Source organism: Phocoena phocoena, chromosome 11, assembly GCF_963924675.1.
Source record: "Phocoena phocoena chromosome 11, mPhoPho1.1, whole genome shotgun sequence".
In the NCBI taxonomy this organism is placed as follows: domain Eukaryota; kingdom Metazoa; phylum Chordata; class Mammalia; order Artiodactyla; family Phocoenidae; genus Phocoena; species Phocoena phocoena.
In genome coordinates, this window is record NC_089229.1 from 59,101,459 (window position 1) to 59,118,886 (window position 17,428).

The window sequence follows — 17,428 nt, forward strand, 5'->3', positions numbered from 1 at the left end:
AGTGTTATTGACAGTGTTGATAGAAGCTGATGTTGTGTAATTCAGTGAAGGCAATTCCTCAGGGGCCTTTAGAGTACCTGGAATTGGATCTACAGAGTTAGAGGTCGAATCCTTGCTCAGTTCCCTTGGACATTACCTTATATAGATATCTGTTTTTGTAGTCATTAATTGTTAGGGATGTTGATATCAGTTAAAGCCTGACGGCATAGTTTGTTTTTTTTTAGGGTCCCAAAAAGAGAAGGTGGTTAATAGTACCTGATGGAGAAGACTGTGGTTTTGCTGAGTTACTGTTCTGCTACACTTTAACCTTAAATCTGATCCTCTTTCCAAATATCATTTGCCTTGCAACTGAAGGGAATTTCCTTGTTGCCTTGGTAATGTCTGTTTCTTGACAACTTTTTTTTTTTCTTGACAACTTTTGATGACTTCACTTGTAGTGTAGAAGAAGAATGAATGGCATTGTTAGTTTCAAAATTCTGTTGATGGTCTCAGACTTTGTTTCAAGGACCAGAAGGAAGCAATAGAAATAATGGCTAACGTTTATTGAATACTTATATGATAGTTCCTATGTACTAAGCACTTTCATACATGTAATTTGTATCTTGGGGCAACCTGGAATGTCTCCGTCTTTTCTTTCAGCAGGTATCATTTTCTTTATATTGTCCAAGAATGTGCCAAAAGTGAAAGGGAAACAAGAAAAAAAGTGAATTTTGAAAAGTTGAAGATGTCTTCTGAAAGGTTCAGTTAGGAACTATCTTATTCCATGATGGAAAATACAGTGATAGTGATTCATGGGGGCATTTGGCTTTATTAAATATATATCATGCTTTCTCCCCTGTGCTTCTTTAGTAGGTTTTTTGTTTTTTTTTTTTGCGGTACGCGGGCCTCTCACTGTTGTGGCCTCTCCCGTCGCGGAGCACGGGCTTCGGACGTGCAGGCTCAGCAGCCATGGCTCACGGGCCCGGCTGCTACGCGGCGTGTGGGATCTTCCCGGACCGGGGCACGAGCCCATGTCCCCTGCATCGGCAGGCGGACTCTCAACCACTGCGCCACCAGGGAAGCCCTGCTCTGTGCTTCTTATATGACCTCTCTCCTCTTTTACACAGTTCTCTTTCTTGTTTTTATCACCAAACTTCTGAAAAGAAAAACAAGGCAGTTATTGGGAGACAGGAGTGAGGATCATGTATGCTGAAGTTGTTGGCGTCGGTCAGTTAGTTGGCTTGCTCTTTAAGTCTTGAGTGGGAGAATGAGGGAAGTGAAGTACATGGATCAATCTGAATATCCAGTGCCTGTGTTTAGTCAGTGAGGACAGGTTTCTCTTCTGATTTTGGATGCAAGTGGTGTGTTTTGAAGAGTTTTCACTTGATAGCAAATAAGGGCGTTTCAGATTCCAGCACTACTCTTCCCACACGGGAGCAACCCTGGGAAGAAAAAAGATTTGTTAGTGGTTGAGGGTTTGTGGGAGGGAAGTGGGGGAGGGATGAAGAAGGGAAAGGTTTGCAAATGCATACGGCACTGAGCTAGAGGGGTCAGTGCTGCCTGCAGATGCACAACCCCATTTGTGCACTTGAGCATGGCCTGGGGGAGCATTGGCCTGATGAATGCAGAGGGAGATGCATTTTGATCGAGGTAATTTCCTTCAGATGGGTCTCACCATCCCATGAATCAAAACCTGTCAGCAAGGAGCTAAAGATGGAGTGAAGTTTATTGTACGTTTGTTTCCATGCGACACCGTCACGCTAGAAGGGTCAAGTGAGAGAGATCATTAGAACTGTGTTGATTTACTGGGCCTGTTGTGCACTTTCCCTGCAGGGCAAGGAGGAAAGAGGCTTTAGGAGGGGAGCTGAGGGGCACTGGGTAGGAGAGAAGGGCAGGCATGCACAAAATAAATAAAACCCTCGCTGGTCTCTGCGGGTGAGGGGTGGGCAGGCTCTTCATAGGGGGTGGGAGGTGGGGGCATCTGTATTGTTTTTTTTCCCCCTAGAGCCCCTGGTATATTTGGAGCAGATGCTCTGCCTAGATCTCCAGGAGAAGGCACCAGAGGATTAAAAAAGGAATCTCAAGGGGAAATCTCTGATACTAGCCTTAGTGGCTAGAGAAATATATCCATCTGACCCCGCCCCTTCTTTTCCTCCCTCGTTCTTTCCTCACCTTTGAGCTCAAAAAGAAACACAGGAGATTTAATTTAGAAGTCAAACTCCCCATTTTGGGATACAGTGAAGTAGAGAACCAGAGGAAAGGCTGTCCCACACATTCCAAATGGATGTAGGCTTTGTGATGAGATTTGTGAAGGGAATGGCCCCAAGATTTGTGCAGAGAGAGTAGATAGGTTTCAGCAGTAACATCTCCCTCTGTGATGTGAATGTGCTGAAGTATCCCTAGCGCTGAATTGAATGAAAAAAGTAAATAGTGGTAGTTAAGCAAGATTCGATCTAGTCCTGCCTATCTCCAAGAAGGGTAGGTATGATATGCTCCTTTTATTTCCCTTAAAGCTGTTTCCTCCTTGGCCTGGAGGCTTAATGAAATGGAGAATTTTCCATCTAGAATGTTCTATAGAGGTTCTTATTTTGAAATCTCCATTTATATCCCTTATTCATTTTTTATCTTAGTGGTGGTAGACAAAATCAAGAAAAGCTTCCTAGTGACTTTGGTAAGGAAAAATATAGTGAGGCCTGTGTTCATTGGAAACCCTAATTCTTTTCATACAGTTCAACAGATGGAATAGCCAATTAGCCAAAGTTAGAAACAAATTGAGTTGAGAAAATCTTTAGTATGAGACTACTAATTGGAGCCCTAGTTAGTTATGAAGTAGAGGCATATGGTATGGTAGAAAGGGGGTAGGATCCTTGCATTGACCCAGTCATTTGAGTGATGTAGAAGTTGTTGAAGTAGTTTACAACTACTTTTTTTTTTAATTTAATTAATTAATTTCTTTTTGGCTGCGTCGGGTTTTCATTGCTGCGTGCGGGCTTTCTCTAGTTGCGACAAGTGGTGGCTTCTCTTGCTGCGGAGCACAGGCTCTAGGCACGCGGGCTTCAGTAGTTGTGGTTCGCAGGCTCTAGAGCGCAGGCTCAGTAGTTGTGGCGCACGGGCTTAGTTGCCCCGCGGCATGTGGGATCTTCCTGGACCAGGGCTCGAACCTGTGTCCCCTGCATTGGCAGGTGGATTCTTAACCACTGCGCCACCAGGGAAGCCCTACAACTACTTTTAGCTAAGGATCCTAGTGATCCTTCTTCCCTTGGAAATTAAGCACTACTTCCATTCTGCTACTCTTCTTCCAAAGAAGTGCTTATGTAAGATACCTAAGGTTTTGGTAAAGTTAAGAAAGTGGGTTCTCGAGTAAAATGTCTTGGGTTCCATTTCTGGCTCTGCCACTTAACTATTTGTGAGACTTGGGCAAGTTACTTACTCTCTCAAAGCCTCAGTTTTCTTATCTATAAAATGACCTGCTACGTATGTCATGGTACCTGATATGTTTAAGATGGTTAAAACAACTAAATGAGATACTGAATGTAATGAACTTCATATAGTACCTGGCACATAGTAAGCACCCAAATGTTAGTGGCTATAATATAATCATTATTATTTTAATTTATGATTATTAAAGACAGGAATACTCTTTTCCTTTGGAACCTGGCTCAGTGTTTTACAGTAGTTTAGATTACATTAATTATGCACCTACTATGGATTTGCTGATGGTTATAATGAAAAAGGCAGAAAAAGTATGTAGGCAGTATTCTATTCTAGTAATACACTGTGATTAAGGGATAACTTGTGTGTAGGATTCTTCAGTCCTTCAATAGCCACCAACCTTTCTTAGCTTCTTTCTTACTTGCTAGAAGGCAGGTGGCGCAAAAGTGAGAAAATGAACATTTCTCAAGCTGAAAGAGCCAAAGTAAGACTGAGAAAGTACTCCTGACTACTGTGTTCAGAGAGCTGCGCTAGCTAGACAGATTGAACACAGAAGGCTGTATAGCTGCCCTGCTTTTGACCAAGAGGTGGTTCCTGTGGTTGTAGGGACAAAGGCAGCTCCATGGTCGGCGTTGAGAGTAAAGGTATTTTAAAAGTTCTTGCGTCTCTGTAGGCCTCTTGGTTGCCTTTCCTTTTGACTCTGGTTTTTGGGACACTCAGAGACACAACCTGCCTATGTACGTCATGAATATGAACTTCTTGGGTTTTTAAAAAAAAAAATCCAGCTCAGGAGCACCACACGTAAGCTTGCTCAAAAGTTTGTTTAAGCAACTATACCCCAGTTTAAAAAAAAAAAAAAGTTTGTTTCAGCACGTTTGACCTGACCTTATGTTGGTTAACTTTTGTAAATAAAGTCAAAGAAACTGTCCTGGCTCGTGATTAGGGTGTTACGTGTGTATGGAGTAGAGGGTCCCCTGGGATATCTGAGAAGATAGGATCTTTGTCTAGATGTGTCAAGTTCTAGGAAATGCTTTTGGGGGAGAAAAAACACCCAGGAAGCCCACATACTTTTAGATGTTTCTAATCCTAGGGCTGGGCTTTTGATGGCTGGTGACAGGGTATTAGGGGAAGGTGGAAAAGGAGAAAATAAATAACTGTTAAAGTGGGATAAATAAAGTGGCAGGGTTTAGGTCCTGGTGAGAATATAATATATATGAGACTCTGACATTGAACAGTGCTGGATGTGAACAGCAGCTTAGTCTTTAAAATGCTATAGGAGAATGGCCAGCTCCAATTCATAGTATGCTGGAACATTCTCTCCAATTACAGGGCAGACACCATGAGTCTCTTGGATGCTTGGAAAAGGTCCAGAGCATCTCTCTCAGAGAGATGACTGCAGCTGTTTCCTTATTTCAAAATCATTTCAAACTCTTCAGAGCCTTCTATGACTTTGCTGGGTATTCATAACACTTAGCTTTCTTTGTAAGTTCTTCAGAAACACCACTCTGGCCCCCTTCCCCTTCCCTTTTTTAGCAAGAAAATGGAACTTGAAAGCAGTGTTCGACAAATAGTTTGGGTGCCTTCTACCAACCTGCTCTCTGCAGGTATTATTAGTAAAGCCTCAGTTTTCCATATCTCTGAACTACAAAAATTTCTTTAGCACAGAAATTTGTTTTATGGGTGTTTCCTACTGTTTTCTTGACTCTCCTTGTCTTATGAGTATTGAAGCCCTACTTAACATTAAGTTCTTAGTCATTCTAGGGACAATATGCTAGCTTATTCAGTTTCCTGTTTTTTTCTGTGGGTGTGATCCTTAGTTCTTGACACAAGGTTGGCTAGCATATTGTAGCGAATAAGTTATAATTTCATTCCCATTTACCTTGTGAATGGAGGGATAGCTTGTTTCAGCCCTTTTCTTTGTCCCTGAACAGTCTGAGGATGACGAGAAGCTGAAAAAGAGGAAGGAGCGATTTGGGATTGTCACAAGTTCAGCTGGAACAGGAACCACAGAGGATACAGAGGTAAAATATACCTGGAATGCTTCACAGGGCCCTTGAAGGGAAAATGAAGACAAACAAACAGAATGAAGAAACATTGTTATTTCCCTGGCCTACTTCTTAAGTGCCTAAATGACAAGATTTTTGGTCCTTTGCTTGATATCTGTTTTCTGGATAAAGTGGCCCCACTGAATTCCATCAGTATACTTAAGTAATTCACTATTAAGAGCCAGTTAACCTAGTAGGAAAGAGCACAAGATTTGGAATCAATTAAGCTTGGATAAGTGACTGTGCCACTTAGTATTACTATATTTCTTACAAGTTATAGTAATTTTCTGAGCCTCAGTTTCATCATCTGGAAAGTGGAGATAATAAAACCTACCTCGAAGTGGTATTTTAAGCATGAAATGATTCTGTGTAAAATGTCAAGTATTCAGTAAGTAGCAGTGTTTCGGATTATCTGCCAAGCAAATTTCTTACATCATTTAACGAAGGCCATATCCAACCCAGACACAAATATAGTTGTGCGGCATGTGGGATCTTTTAGTTGTGGCATGTGGGCTCTAGTTCCCTGACCAGGGATCGAGCCTGGGCCCCCTGCATTGGGAGCATAGAGTCTTACCCACTGGACCACCAGGGAAGTCCCTGGAAGTGCAGAGTCTTAACCACTGGACCGCCAGGGAAGTCCTCAAATGTGACTTGTTCTTATCACTTTATTTACAGATAGTTTCTCAAAATGAAAGAATGGCTTTTTGTTTGTTTGTTTGCTTCTTTAAGACTTGTGTGCATCTATATCCCAGCATTTTCTGGAGTAACATTCATTGAGACTCTGAGCATTGGCAGACTTCTCAGAGCATTGACAGACAATATTGATTTGCTGGTTTGAGAGTATCTATAATGGAGACCAAGCATTAGCAGAGGTGTACATGAACAGTTGAAACAATGAATGTGTTTAGGGACTTCCCTGGTGGTCCAGTGGTTAAGACTGGAAGCTCCCAAGGCAGGGGGCCTGGGTTCAATCCCTGGTCAGAGAACTAGATCCCACATGCCGCAACAAAGATCCCGCACACGACAGCGAAGATCCCGCCTGCCGCAACCTAGACCCTGTGCAGCCTGTTTAGAATTATAGAAATTTCTTAGGTGGTGAGGAATTTGAAATGTTACTTCTTCCATTTAATCCAAATTTACTTCTTTCCATCTACTTCTAGAGATGGCCTCTGAAACTCTATTACCTGACACACTCAAAATCTTTTAATTATTTATTTATTTTTGGCTGCATTGGGTCTTTGTTGCTGCACGCGGGCTTTCTCTAGTTGCGGCGACCGGGAGCTACTCTTCTTTGCGGTGCGTGGGCTTCTCATTTTGTTGGCTTCTCTTGTTGCGGAGCATGGGCTCTAGGCATGCGGGCTCAGTAGTTGTGGCACACAGGCTTAGTTGCCTCGCGGCATGTGGGGTCTTACCGGGCCAGGGCTCGAACCTGTGTCCCCTGAATTGGCAGGGGGATTCTTAACCACTGCACCACCAGGGAAGCCCTCAAAATCTTATAGTCTCTTTATGAATAAATATCAGAGTCAATCTTGTAATAAACCCTGAAAATTTCAGAATCTGATCAGTTTACATTCTCCACTATGAAAAAACTAAAGGGTTTTATATTCTTCTTTGTGCTACTAATTCAGAATAAAGCATTACCTGTTGTAAGTAAATGTCTGCTTACTTGCTGACTTGCCAGGATGAGCTAGAAGTAAACTTAGGCTTGTTTTAATTCTAGTTAAAATTTCTTCCTCTTTGCCAAGGAAACTGTCATTAGACCAGGCATGCTTACTGAGTTGGTACATTTGACCTCCAAGATAAGGCAGATGAGGATTTTGTTGAGTAGAAAGGAACAGTGGCTTTTATTGGGAGAGTTAGTATATGTAGTATATGTAAGGGAGTAGTAACTTTTGAGGCTGATGGAGTTTATATGAACCAGATGACTTTCATTTGATTCCAAAGAATTGTGTCAGTAATCCAGGTGGAAGTGAGCTTGGCTTGTATGCACTCAGCTTTTCTTTTCTTTTTTGGCCGTGCACAGTGCGGCATGTGGGATCTTAGTTTCCCCAACCAGGGATCAAACCCGTACCCACTGCATTGGAAACGCAGAGTCTTAACCACTGGACCACCAGGGAAGTCCCACTCAGCTTTTCTTTTTAATATAACTTTAACCTCCTCTGTGAATGGAATAAAAAATAAGCCCCCTCTTTTCTGGGGGCAGTGGTTAGAGTGAGGACTCAGTAGTGTTTTATGAGTCACTCCCAGAACAAAAATCTCTTTCTCTCTTTCTCTCCCCCACCCATTTTGTGCCCTCTCTCCCACACTGCCTCCCTTAAGAGATCCATGTTGGGGCCTCCCCACCCCCCATTTATTCCGTTGGCATTGAAGATTTATATGCCTCTTTGTGGATTTGGAGGCCGAAGGAATAGTTGCTGATTGGGCCTAACTGCCCAGAAGGGCATCCCCTTCACCTTCTCCATGAAATAGCATTGGTCAACCTTTTGTCCTTTGAAATTTCCCATCTCCCCATTGACTGGAAGACTTTTCCCAGCCTGTTTAAGGATCCATTGTTTCCAGGCTAACTTGCTGTAAGGCTGAGTGGCCCTTTCTCCTTCAGGAATCTTTCCATTTTCTACCACTATTCTCTTCCTCCTCTCCCTCCCCCACCCCCTACTCCCCACAGTATTCTGCCCTCCTTATTCTCCTTTCCCATCAAACCAGCTCTAACTGGATAACTAGAGAGATTCAGACATTAAATCTCTGGCTGCCAAGCATAAGCCTGGCTTTCCCTCCTTCTTGGACCTTGTGACAGTCCATGTGAGTTTGGATTAAAGCAGCCAGGAACCCAGGCCACTGTTGTCTTGCAATCTAATTTTTTTCTTCTTGCTTCTTCCTTATAGGCAAAGAAGAGGAAAAGAGCAGAGCGCTTTGGGATTGCCTGATGAAAAGCTTTTGATGCTTTCTATTCTCCAGTGGTTTCCATCTCTTCAACTCTTCCTGGTCACATATATACCTAAATGCACAGTCATGTGCCTAGGTCCTGCCTTGCAGTGAGGGAGCATGTACCCCAGGTACATCTGTGAACTCCAGCAGCAGTTTGACTTACTGCAGTTCTAACTTTAAGGTTTTTGTTGTTGTGTTGTTGTTTTTTAATTATTATTTTGCTTGTTAATAAAAAAAATAGAAAAAAGAACAGTGTGTTTTATCAGGTGCTCTTTTGAGTTCTTAGTGCCAGATTAGACCAGATAAGGAGAGCTTCAGGGGCAAATATTATAGCGAATTAGCCATAATGCCTTTATCCTTTAGAAAAGAGAACAAGGAAAAGGACTGAGTATGTCCCTTTAAGCCTGTTTATTTCCTTCTCTCATACTCACAGGCATCCTTTTACTTCTTTATCCTCCATAAAGAGGCCAAGTTTCACCCTGAATCTTTGCTTTAGCAGGTTGACATGACCCACTGGAATAAGATAGGGAAAACACTGTGGGTTTTAGGAGGTGCAAAGGATATAAACACAAGGACTAGTGATTGGTAGTCTGTAATGGAATGGAGTCCAGAGTCCGTCCCTATTCTGGAGTCTGGAAGGGCCCTATTTTCAAGAGTGACTTGTCTGGTTTCAGTCGAAGCCAATATGTGGGATCCTGTTGGTTATGCAGTTCAGGAAAGGAGATTGGCTGGGTACCCCTCAGAGCTAGAAGTATGGGGATGCAGAGTATGACAGGATGTAAGAGGTATTAAGCATTATTACCTACATCATTGGGAACGTAAGCTGTGGACTGGAGGCTTCTATTTTCTAGTCAAGCCTTATGCTAGTTTAGTTTGTCTTCTATTGCAGAAATATACTTTTGCAGTTTTGGTGGCAGTGTTTCTTAGATACTACTAAAATCCATTTTCCTTGCTGAGCCTCCTATTTAGAAAGATTTGGCTCTCCCTAAGCAGGGTTGCTTGTTTGCATTTGAAGTTTCATGTAGATGTGAGACCTGCTACTTAATCTTTTTGGATATGTTGGTATAGGGTTTCTCCTCTTAATCTTTACTTCTGTATATCTTTATAAGGTTGGGTTTTGTTTGGTTTTCTGATAATAAAACTTAAGAGCTTGGCACCGTACCTGAAGACTTTGGTCTCATGATCAGATCCCACATTGCTGTGGTGTAATTCCTCGTTCCCATTTCTACTAACACCTCTGTCTGGTTTTGTAATTAATAGAAAAGTAATGGTTTGATCACCTTCCTAACAAGAATCTCTTTCCACAAAGTCTCTTTGGTTGCTGGAGGACAAGGACCTAAGTTTAGAATGAGGAGATCCAAAGATTGCCCATTTGTCGTGAATTTTGCCCCATTCTGAAACTTTGGAGGAATGAACAAAAAGGAATGCCGGTTAAAGTTCTTCCTCCTATCATCTCTGGCCTATACTGTCTGCCTCCCTTTTCTTCAGGCCCCGATTCTGAGGCTAGCTTTTCCTTTCTCTTACTCTGTCTCTCCGAAAATGGAACCAGAGAGAATTAGTTCAGTTTTGTAGCTTTACAGAGATCATAGATTCAGGAAGGGTTTTCTACCCAAAATAAAAAAGAGGTAAAGGAATAGAGCAGATGCTGGTAATGGAGTGGAACACTAGGTCCTTCAGAAGTTTTCTTCACTTTGTCTCCTTATCCTCTATAATGTTCCAGAAAGGGATTCAGCCTCCCCACCCCCAACCCCTGCCCCCAGGATTCTCTTCCTGAAGCCTAAATCAGTCTTTTCCACACTTAAACTGGCCTTCCCCATATCTTTGACACAGTGTTTCTCAATTTGTGTGGATTTTTTACTAGCCCTTTTCATCCCATCCCAGCAGCTGTTCTTAAGTTGGTCAGAAGTCTCTCACCTCCAACTCCTCTTCCTGTCTCATTGTAATCATTCCACACATACTTTTTGAGTGTGAATAGTTCAGGATGCCTATGTCTTTTTTACTAATTCAGTCTTAAAATAGTTAAGTCCCTTGAACGGCAGAACAGGCATCCAAGCTTGCAGTTCTTTATCTGGGATCCAAGTACCCTTCCTTCCTATCCCCCAGTCTCTTTAGTGTAGCTAATCTGAGATCCAGATGTAGTTAGCTGACTTCAGGCTTCTTTTCCCTGTTCTGAAGCTGTGACATTCTCTGCATACCTGGAAGCTCTTAATGAGGGAGTCTATAAAGATGCGGAGGGAACCAGCTCCGTCAGCTGTAAATCTGCACCTTTTTATGGCTCTCTAGGATCATTCTCTTTTTCTCCACCATCACTCTAAACTGCCCTTCCCCCAACCCCAAATCCTGGGAACTTACTTCTGAAGATACAAGGCTAGAAGCTTCTGTGGGGATGAGGGCTATAAGGAAGGAAGATGTGAATAAGAGCAACACTTCTTGGTGTTGAGTCCTGTTGCCATATCTGACGTGAGAAACAGATCAGGGGGAAGGAAAGACCTTATATAAATAGGTGAGAATAGCTATTTTTCCCTGTTCTCTTTTATAAGGGACTCTGACAGTGTTACTCACCTCTGATTATTGGAATCCACCAAAATCTAATGTCCCCCCTCTCTTGCAACATGTCCACACTCTTCTTGTTTTCCCTTCCAAAGGGACTGAAAAATGTCAGGTTTTACAACTTTGGGGATCCTTTTTGAGCCCAGAGTACTCCCAGCTTTCTCTTTATTTCTTTTCCTTTCTCAGTTGTCCCAGCCTTTAATTTTTCCACCTCTCAGATCACTATTAATAGATTAGAATGAAATATTGTATAGCAACTACTTTGGTGTAATTCCTTGTTCTACCACACTAGCTCAACTGGGTCCAAGACCCTGGGCGAATTACTTAATCATTCTTGACTCTTTTTCTAGACTCTGTGCCAGTAGCACCCCTACTGTGAAAGTTGCCGTGAGAATTGATATTATCATATTTATGTACGGAGCATAATTTTACCATAGTTTGCAGAGTAATCATTCAGTAATTATTGGCTCTTAATTTTACTAGGTGATTTACAATAGAAGTATTTTCTTTTCCTTGAGTAGGTTCCAGCTAGAGGGTATGGGTCTGAGTGGACTAGTTTGCAAGTGTATATGTGTATTGCATACCACATATACAGATGCATTTGGGGGTTCAGAGAGTGGGAAGAGGTAGGAGGAGTCCCAATTGCTCCCTTACCCCCAGCTCACTGGCAGGAAAGCTGACGTTGTGGCTGGGGGCATCGACTTCCCTGCTTCTGCCTCACTACACACCAGAAGCTCTAAGTGCCACTGCCTGCTGGTTCTTAGCTTGGGGCCCCTGACACAGGCAAAGACCGAGTATAGGTCAGCTCCTCATCCATTAGGTTGCAGGATGTTTGGGGATAAACGTCATCTTGCAGTCTCTTCTGTGTGTCCTCTCAATGTAGGAAACAATGAGCAATGGAGGGGGGGAACCTATTTTTAGCTCAGGCCAAAGTTAAGGGTAGATGTAGATAAAGCAGTTCATTGGGGAGAGGATACAATATGTAGCACTTCAGTCCTCCCTCAACTTGTAGTTGGTCTGAGGTGGGGTCAGTCTGCTGACAGAACTGACAGGACAGGGAAAGCATGGTGGCACACTGAACCCACATTGTCCCCCATTCTGGATCAGATTGATGTTACAGGAACTTTCCTGTCTGTTCAGTTATAAAGCAAGATTCTGGATCAGACTGATGTTACAGGAACTTTCCTGTCTGTTCAGTTATAAAGCAAGATTCCTTTGCTACCCCCCACTCTCATGCCCTGGGAAGTGTGCCCTAGGTATATGGGCAACATTTTTATAGTAGGATCAAATACTTAAGATGCTTAACCACTCTTGGTACACTGGAAGTTCAAAGTTGGGTTGGTTTGTGGATTTTGTTGAAATTTTGCTGAGGAAACCTAGGGTCAGGGAACTGCAGGAGAATAGGATAGATATTAGCTGGACCATCTCAAGAGGACTTTTAGATCTGTTCTGTGGAGGCTGGGAGAGGGTTTTGTAGTCTTTGGGACTGGTTTAGGATCAAGCCTCCAGTGAAGCATTGTACTAGGTTCCCTTTCTTTCCCATCCTCTGCCCAACCTCCCTTGGGCTGCATGTCCCAGCCCTCGTCCCAAATGACCCTAGTGTTCATTGCTTCCAAGACCCCCATCTTCTTAGTCCTTGAGCACAAAGTTTCATTCTCCCTCAGATCCTCTGCTTCCTGGTCTCCAAGGTGTAAACATGGCGCTTGATTACGGAGGAGAGCTCATCACTGAATTCTAAACTCTTTGACTGCTTTTATTTTTCTTTTTTCAGGTTCAAGTGCTGGATTGTGTCATGTGACCATCCCAAAACTCAGAGCACCCTATGGCCATCTTTGCCCTCTGTCACATAACTTGAAAACTGCCTGATGGCCTTTTTGCAGTGGTTTCCTCCAGGAAGCCTTGATCTCAGTGAAGAAGTCCTTTCCCGGCATTCCAGTGCCCCTGTCAGCCCCATACTCCTCAGACACCCTTAACAAACAAAGGCAATCACGCACACGGTGTAACAAATACACAAATAATAATTACACTAATTATGATCAGAGGGGCACTGGCCAGGTCCACACACATCATAAGGTGGGAGAGGGGAGTACTAGTTCCCACTAGGTTGCTGGGCTGTGCCCCCAAGCCTCTTTACGCCATGCCTCTTTGGGGGTGAGGAGGACCAGGGGAATGAGACTTCAACTCATAGATTTATGTTCATAAGAGAAAGACCCTCCCCCAAAGGTCTTTATTTGGTGGCATTAAAGGGGCATATTCTAAGTGTTCCCCAAGTCTAATGCCCCAGCTCTCTAGAATTTGTAGAGGGAAGTCACCTGATGCCTATTGCCCAGCCCCCACCCTGTGCCAAGATCAAGAGACACGGGCATTTGCCCTTGGAGGAGGCGTCTTCTGTTCTTCACTTCTCTGTTCCTTTCTTTCCACCAATGGTGTTGATGGTCAGGTGTATCTTGTTCTCCAAGATTGGGGCATAAGGAATGATGAAGAACGGGGCCAGAGAGGAGAGGCTGGGGGTTAGTATAGCTGCTATCTGGGAGGAGGCAAGTTGAAACACTTAACAGCCCTTGCCCGTTCTGGTACCGAAATATCTTCACTTTTTCACTGTGGGAATGGGAATAAGATGCCAAAACTCACCAACATCACCTTTCCAAGGGTGGCCACATACCTTTGCCCCTTCCACCAGCTGGGCCAGGCAGGAAAGTCATGCTCTTGGGAAGAACAAGCCTTCCAGGTCAGCTCTCCAGCTTGGGCTTACTTTAGTTCAGTACTGTTTGCATCAGACCCACAACTGCTGGCTTTACTTAGAGTGACTATTTTGCTGAAGGTTCTTTCTCCCTCCTCTCCTGACATGCTCTAGGCTCTTGCCTGGAGCCAAGAGGTCTGGAGGTGAGATATGGATAGGGTATGGATCAGGAGGTTCTCAGCTCCTTGTCTTCAGGCACTGTCCAGCTGGGAGGCAGAGGGGAACTTGTACTCTGAAGCCTGTGACTCCTCTAAGCCTCACATCTCTTCACCACTACTCTGGTGCCCTGGTTATCTGTCCCACAGCGAGAGGTATTTTATGTCCATAAAGTGCCCGTGGTAAGTGCTCAGAATTCATCTCTTGGCTGTGGCGGGTGCTGCTATTTCTCATTCCATCGAGGGGAAGAAACTGAGGCACAGTGAGTCCAGAGGAGGGTGGGTCAGGATTGTGGGAGGAATGAATAGGCCCAGCTAGTGACCTGGAGTGGCAACCAGTCCCTGCCTGCTTCCTAGCTTTCCAAACCAGGGAGTCTCCATCCTTCCCAACCTCTGCCCTAACTGGCCTTGTCAGGTGCTTTTCCCCACTTGTATTCTCCCCTCCCTGCTGCCAGGTACTGCTAGATTCCAAAAATAAAAGATAAAAATAATTATAGACACTCTGCTCCTTTGTTCTACCCCCTTCCACCCTGAGCTTTGGGGTTGGGGGACTAAAATGTCCCCCTTCCAGAATCCCTTCCACCTTGGTCTGCTGGCTCTATTCCCTAGCCCAGAGCAGTGATTTGGATTCAAATGCCCTGTAACCTTCAGCCTCCTTACAACTCCTTTCTTGACCCCTCCTGACCCTTCCCAGACCTGGGGACTCTGGGCTCTCTCTACTCTTCTTTTTATTGACCTGAAGATAGAGGCTGGGAGCAGAGGCATTCCACAGGCTCTTTGGTCTCTCTCTTGGCTGGGGGGAATTTGGGCATAAGCAGGCCACACCTGTGCCTAAGTCAGTACGATGAGGGTAGACCTGAGGGTTAGTTTCGTGGCTCTCATACAGATACTGGATGTTGAGCCCCTCCCTCCCACCCCCCCACCCCCCCCAGCTCCTAAACCCTAACCTCTTACTGTTTCTGTGACTGCTGGAATTCAGTTCAACCCGTTTGGCTCAGGAAGGTTAAGTAGGGTGATTTTGGGTTGGAAACTTCCATGTGTCAGCCCTCTTGCCCTCTACTCCCATTCTCAACCCTGGAAGCTTTAAACAAGTGCTTAAGTAGGTGAGTATTGAGGAAGAACAGGGTTTGGGAGATAAGGGACAAATAGGGCACAGTGGGCAGGGGCCCATCTATTTCAGTAAAGCCAAATACCAAAAAATGAAAAGTCATAATAAATAAATAAATAAAATTCCCAAATCCTCACTTTTGCCCCTGCCCTCACTTCCCTTCCCCCACCCACTGCTGGAGGGAGAAAGGGCAGAAGCTAAGAATGGGTTTTGATTTCCTCTCTTACTGAGAATGGTAGTCAGGGGATCTCCCCAGACCATACCAAGCCCCTCACCTTGCCAGTGGAAGAAAGGAGGCTTGGTGTGGGGCTTTCTCAATACTGCATTTCTGTCTCCTTCTCAGGGTTTATCTCTGCCTAGTCTCTGTCTCTTCTGCATCTATCCCTTTGCCTTCTTCTCACTGCTGCTCTTTTTGTTCCTCTGTCTCTATTCCTCTGCACTACCTCTGTCTCTACGTCTCTCTGTCTTCTTGCCAAACCTTCTCACCTCAAACCTCAAAAACTCCCCACCTGACCGTGCCCCCTCTTCTTCCTCCTTTCCCCCAAACCCCTCACCCCTGAATTCCCCACCTGCCTCCCTCGGTTGTATTGCACACTGCTTGGTCAGGGAACAAGGTGTGATGTTCATCGGAAGAGGTGGAGGGAGCTCTAGGGCCTGGGGGGAGGGGGCCAGGGCTGGGGGGTCTAGGGGTAGGGTCTGCTGGGGAGGCATCCTCTGTCCCCCACCTTAGGAGCAGCCACAGCGGTCCACCACCATGCCAGGGATCTTGCCGTAGATAATCTGCTGCTTGTCGTTGAAGTAGAGCATGTTGATCGGGGACATCTTGGTGGGGGTGCAGCAGGGCCCGGCAGAGCCTCTTGGGTTAGCCTGTTGCACCAGGTGGGTGTGCGGATACTTTTGCATGAACATGTACTCGCACTGGCCGGAGCAGTAGTTGGCCTTGTAGCGTTTAGGCGCGATGATCCAGTCCCAGCCAAAAGCCTCAAAGTCCACAGTGAGGGGGTATCGGCAGCAGCGGGACTCACTTGAGTGCTCATCGCAGTCCAGGCCCAGGTTCCGCCGGGACCGTTTTGTGTTCTCTAGGACTCGAAGCTCCATGAAAGGATGCTGGGGGTGAGGGAGAGGAGAAATAGATGTGATAGAGCCTTGCAGAGCTCTTACTCCCTGTTTCTTCTCACCTGCCCCTCAACAGGGGCATCAGAACAGAGACTATTGATTTCTCAGCTTCTCCAACGCTCCCATCCCCAGCCTGCCTTTTACCCACTTTTCTTGCCAGCTAGCCACCTCTCCCAACTCACCTTCCCCAATTCTGTCTCTTCTGGCAACCTGATCCTCATCAGCCCCTTGGCCCAAGGTCTCAACAACAGCCCATCTTTGTTGTCCCATGAATCTATTTACTCAAATAGATTTACTTCACCCCAAATCCAGTTTTCAACTGTTGCCCCCTTGGATCTCTGAAAAGTGATATCACCCCATTACCACCACCTGACTCTCCTCTAGAATCAGCTCCGGGCCCTAGAAAAATAATGCTGGTCCCTAACCCACTTTACGTTTCTGGTCTACCATTTCCAACACCCCACCTCCTCAGGGCCAGGTTATACATATCTGCCAATATCTCAGGCTCCCTGCTCACCAGCCCCTCGGCTCCCGGCCCCAGGGAGGTGACAGCCAGGTCTGTGCCACTGGGATCAAAGGCGTTGATCTCGATGCCCCAGTTGCTCTGTGGCTGGCGGAACCAGCTATGTAGTACTTGCTTGAAGTCGATGCTTTGCCAGTGGCCGGAGCGTGAGTGCAGGTCAATTTTGAGCGAGCGGATACGGATGTGACGCCGGCCTCCGCCCCCTCCCCCTGCGGTCCCTTCCCCAGTTAGGGGTTTCAGTCGCAAGATCTGCAGGTAGACTGTGGCTGGACGGGGCACAGGCCGGAGATAAACCCACAGCTGGGCCTTCAGTACCTTTGTGAACATCACCTTGGGGCTGAAGTGGAAATGGCAGCAGAGAGGGCTGCCATCTGTCTGCACCGCAGGGTCAGCTGATGAGAGAGAAGGGGGCACAGTATCAGCAAAGGGTGTCTGTGGAGGGGGACACTGGCAACTCAGACTCCTCAGCCTGTGTTTTCCAGTTCCTTACCCTTCTTCCCTGCCTGTCTTCTTGACTACCATGTCACTGGTACCTAGAACAGCACCCCTGCTCTCCCTGTAAGATAACGGCTCTATCAGGCCTTACTGATCTGCACCCCTTCCTTAATCTGTCAGCCCTAATGCAGAGTTTCCTCTCTACCAGATAACCTGCAAAGATAGTTGTTAGGGAATTCTCCCACCTGCAGTCTTCCCTTCCTCCAACTTTCCCTAGCATGTAGGGCTCCAACTTTTCCTGAACCTTTGATGCTCTCCATAAAAGCCAAAGCTCATATCACACCTGCTGTCCTCAGGTCACCTTGCCCCATTTCTGCTCTGTTTTGTCTGGTGGCCAGGTGGAGCCCGGCACACCCCCCA

At 45.3% G+C, this 17,428-nt stretch overlaps 2 protein-coding genes across 2 annotated transcripts in view; one reads left to right on the forward strand and one right to left on the reverse strand.

The window, feature by feature from the left end:
- SARNP (SAP domain containing ribonucleoprotein) overlaps positions 1 to 8,631 on the forward strand; it is a 52,710-nt gene extending 44,079 nt beyond the window's left edge. Inside the window, exons 10-11 of the mRNA XM_065887753.1 lie at positions 5,343 to 5,432; positions 8,339 to 8,631. Of these exons, the coding sequence (XP_065743825.1) occupies positions 5,343 to 5,432; positions 8,339 to 8,380 (132 nt within the window). The 3' untranslated portion in view covers positions 8,381 to 8,631. The remainder of the gene's footprint in view (positions 1 to 5,342; positions 5,433 to 8,338) is intronic.
- Positions 8,632 to 15,467: 6,836 nt separating this feature from the next.
- Positions 15,468 to 17,226, reverse strand: GDF11 (growth differentiation factor 11). Its single transcript, XM_065887093.1, has 2 exons — positions 16,568 to 17,226; positions 15,468 to 16,041 (listed from the first exon to the last, which is right to left on the reverse strand). Exons 1-2 carry the CDS (start codon positions 16,898 to 16,900, stop codon positions 15,661 to 15,663), a joined length of 714 nt encoding a protein of 237 aa, XP_065743165.1. The 5' UTR covers positions 16,901 to 17,226; the 3' UTR covers positions 15,468 to 15,660.
- Positions 17,227 to 17,428: the final 202 nt, after the last annotated feature.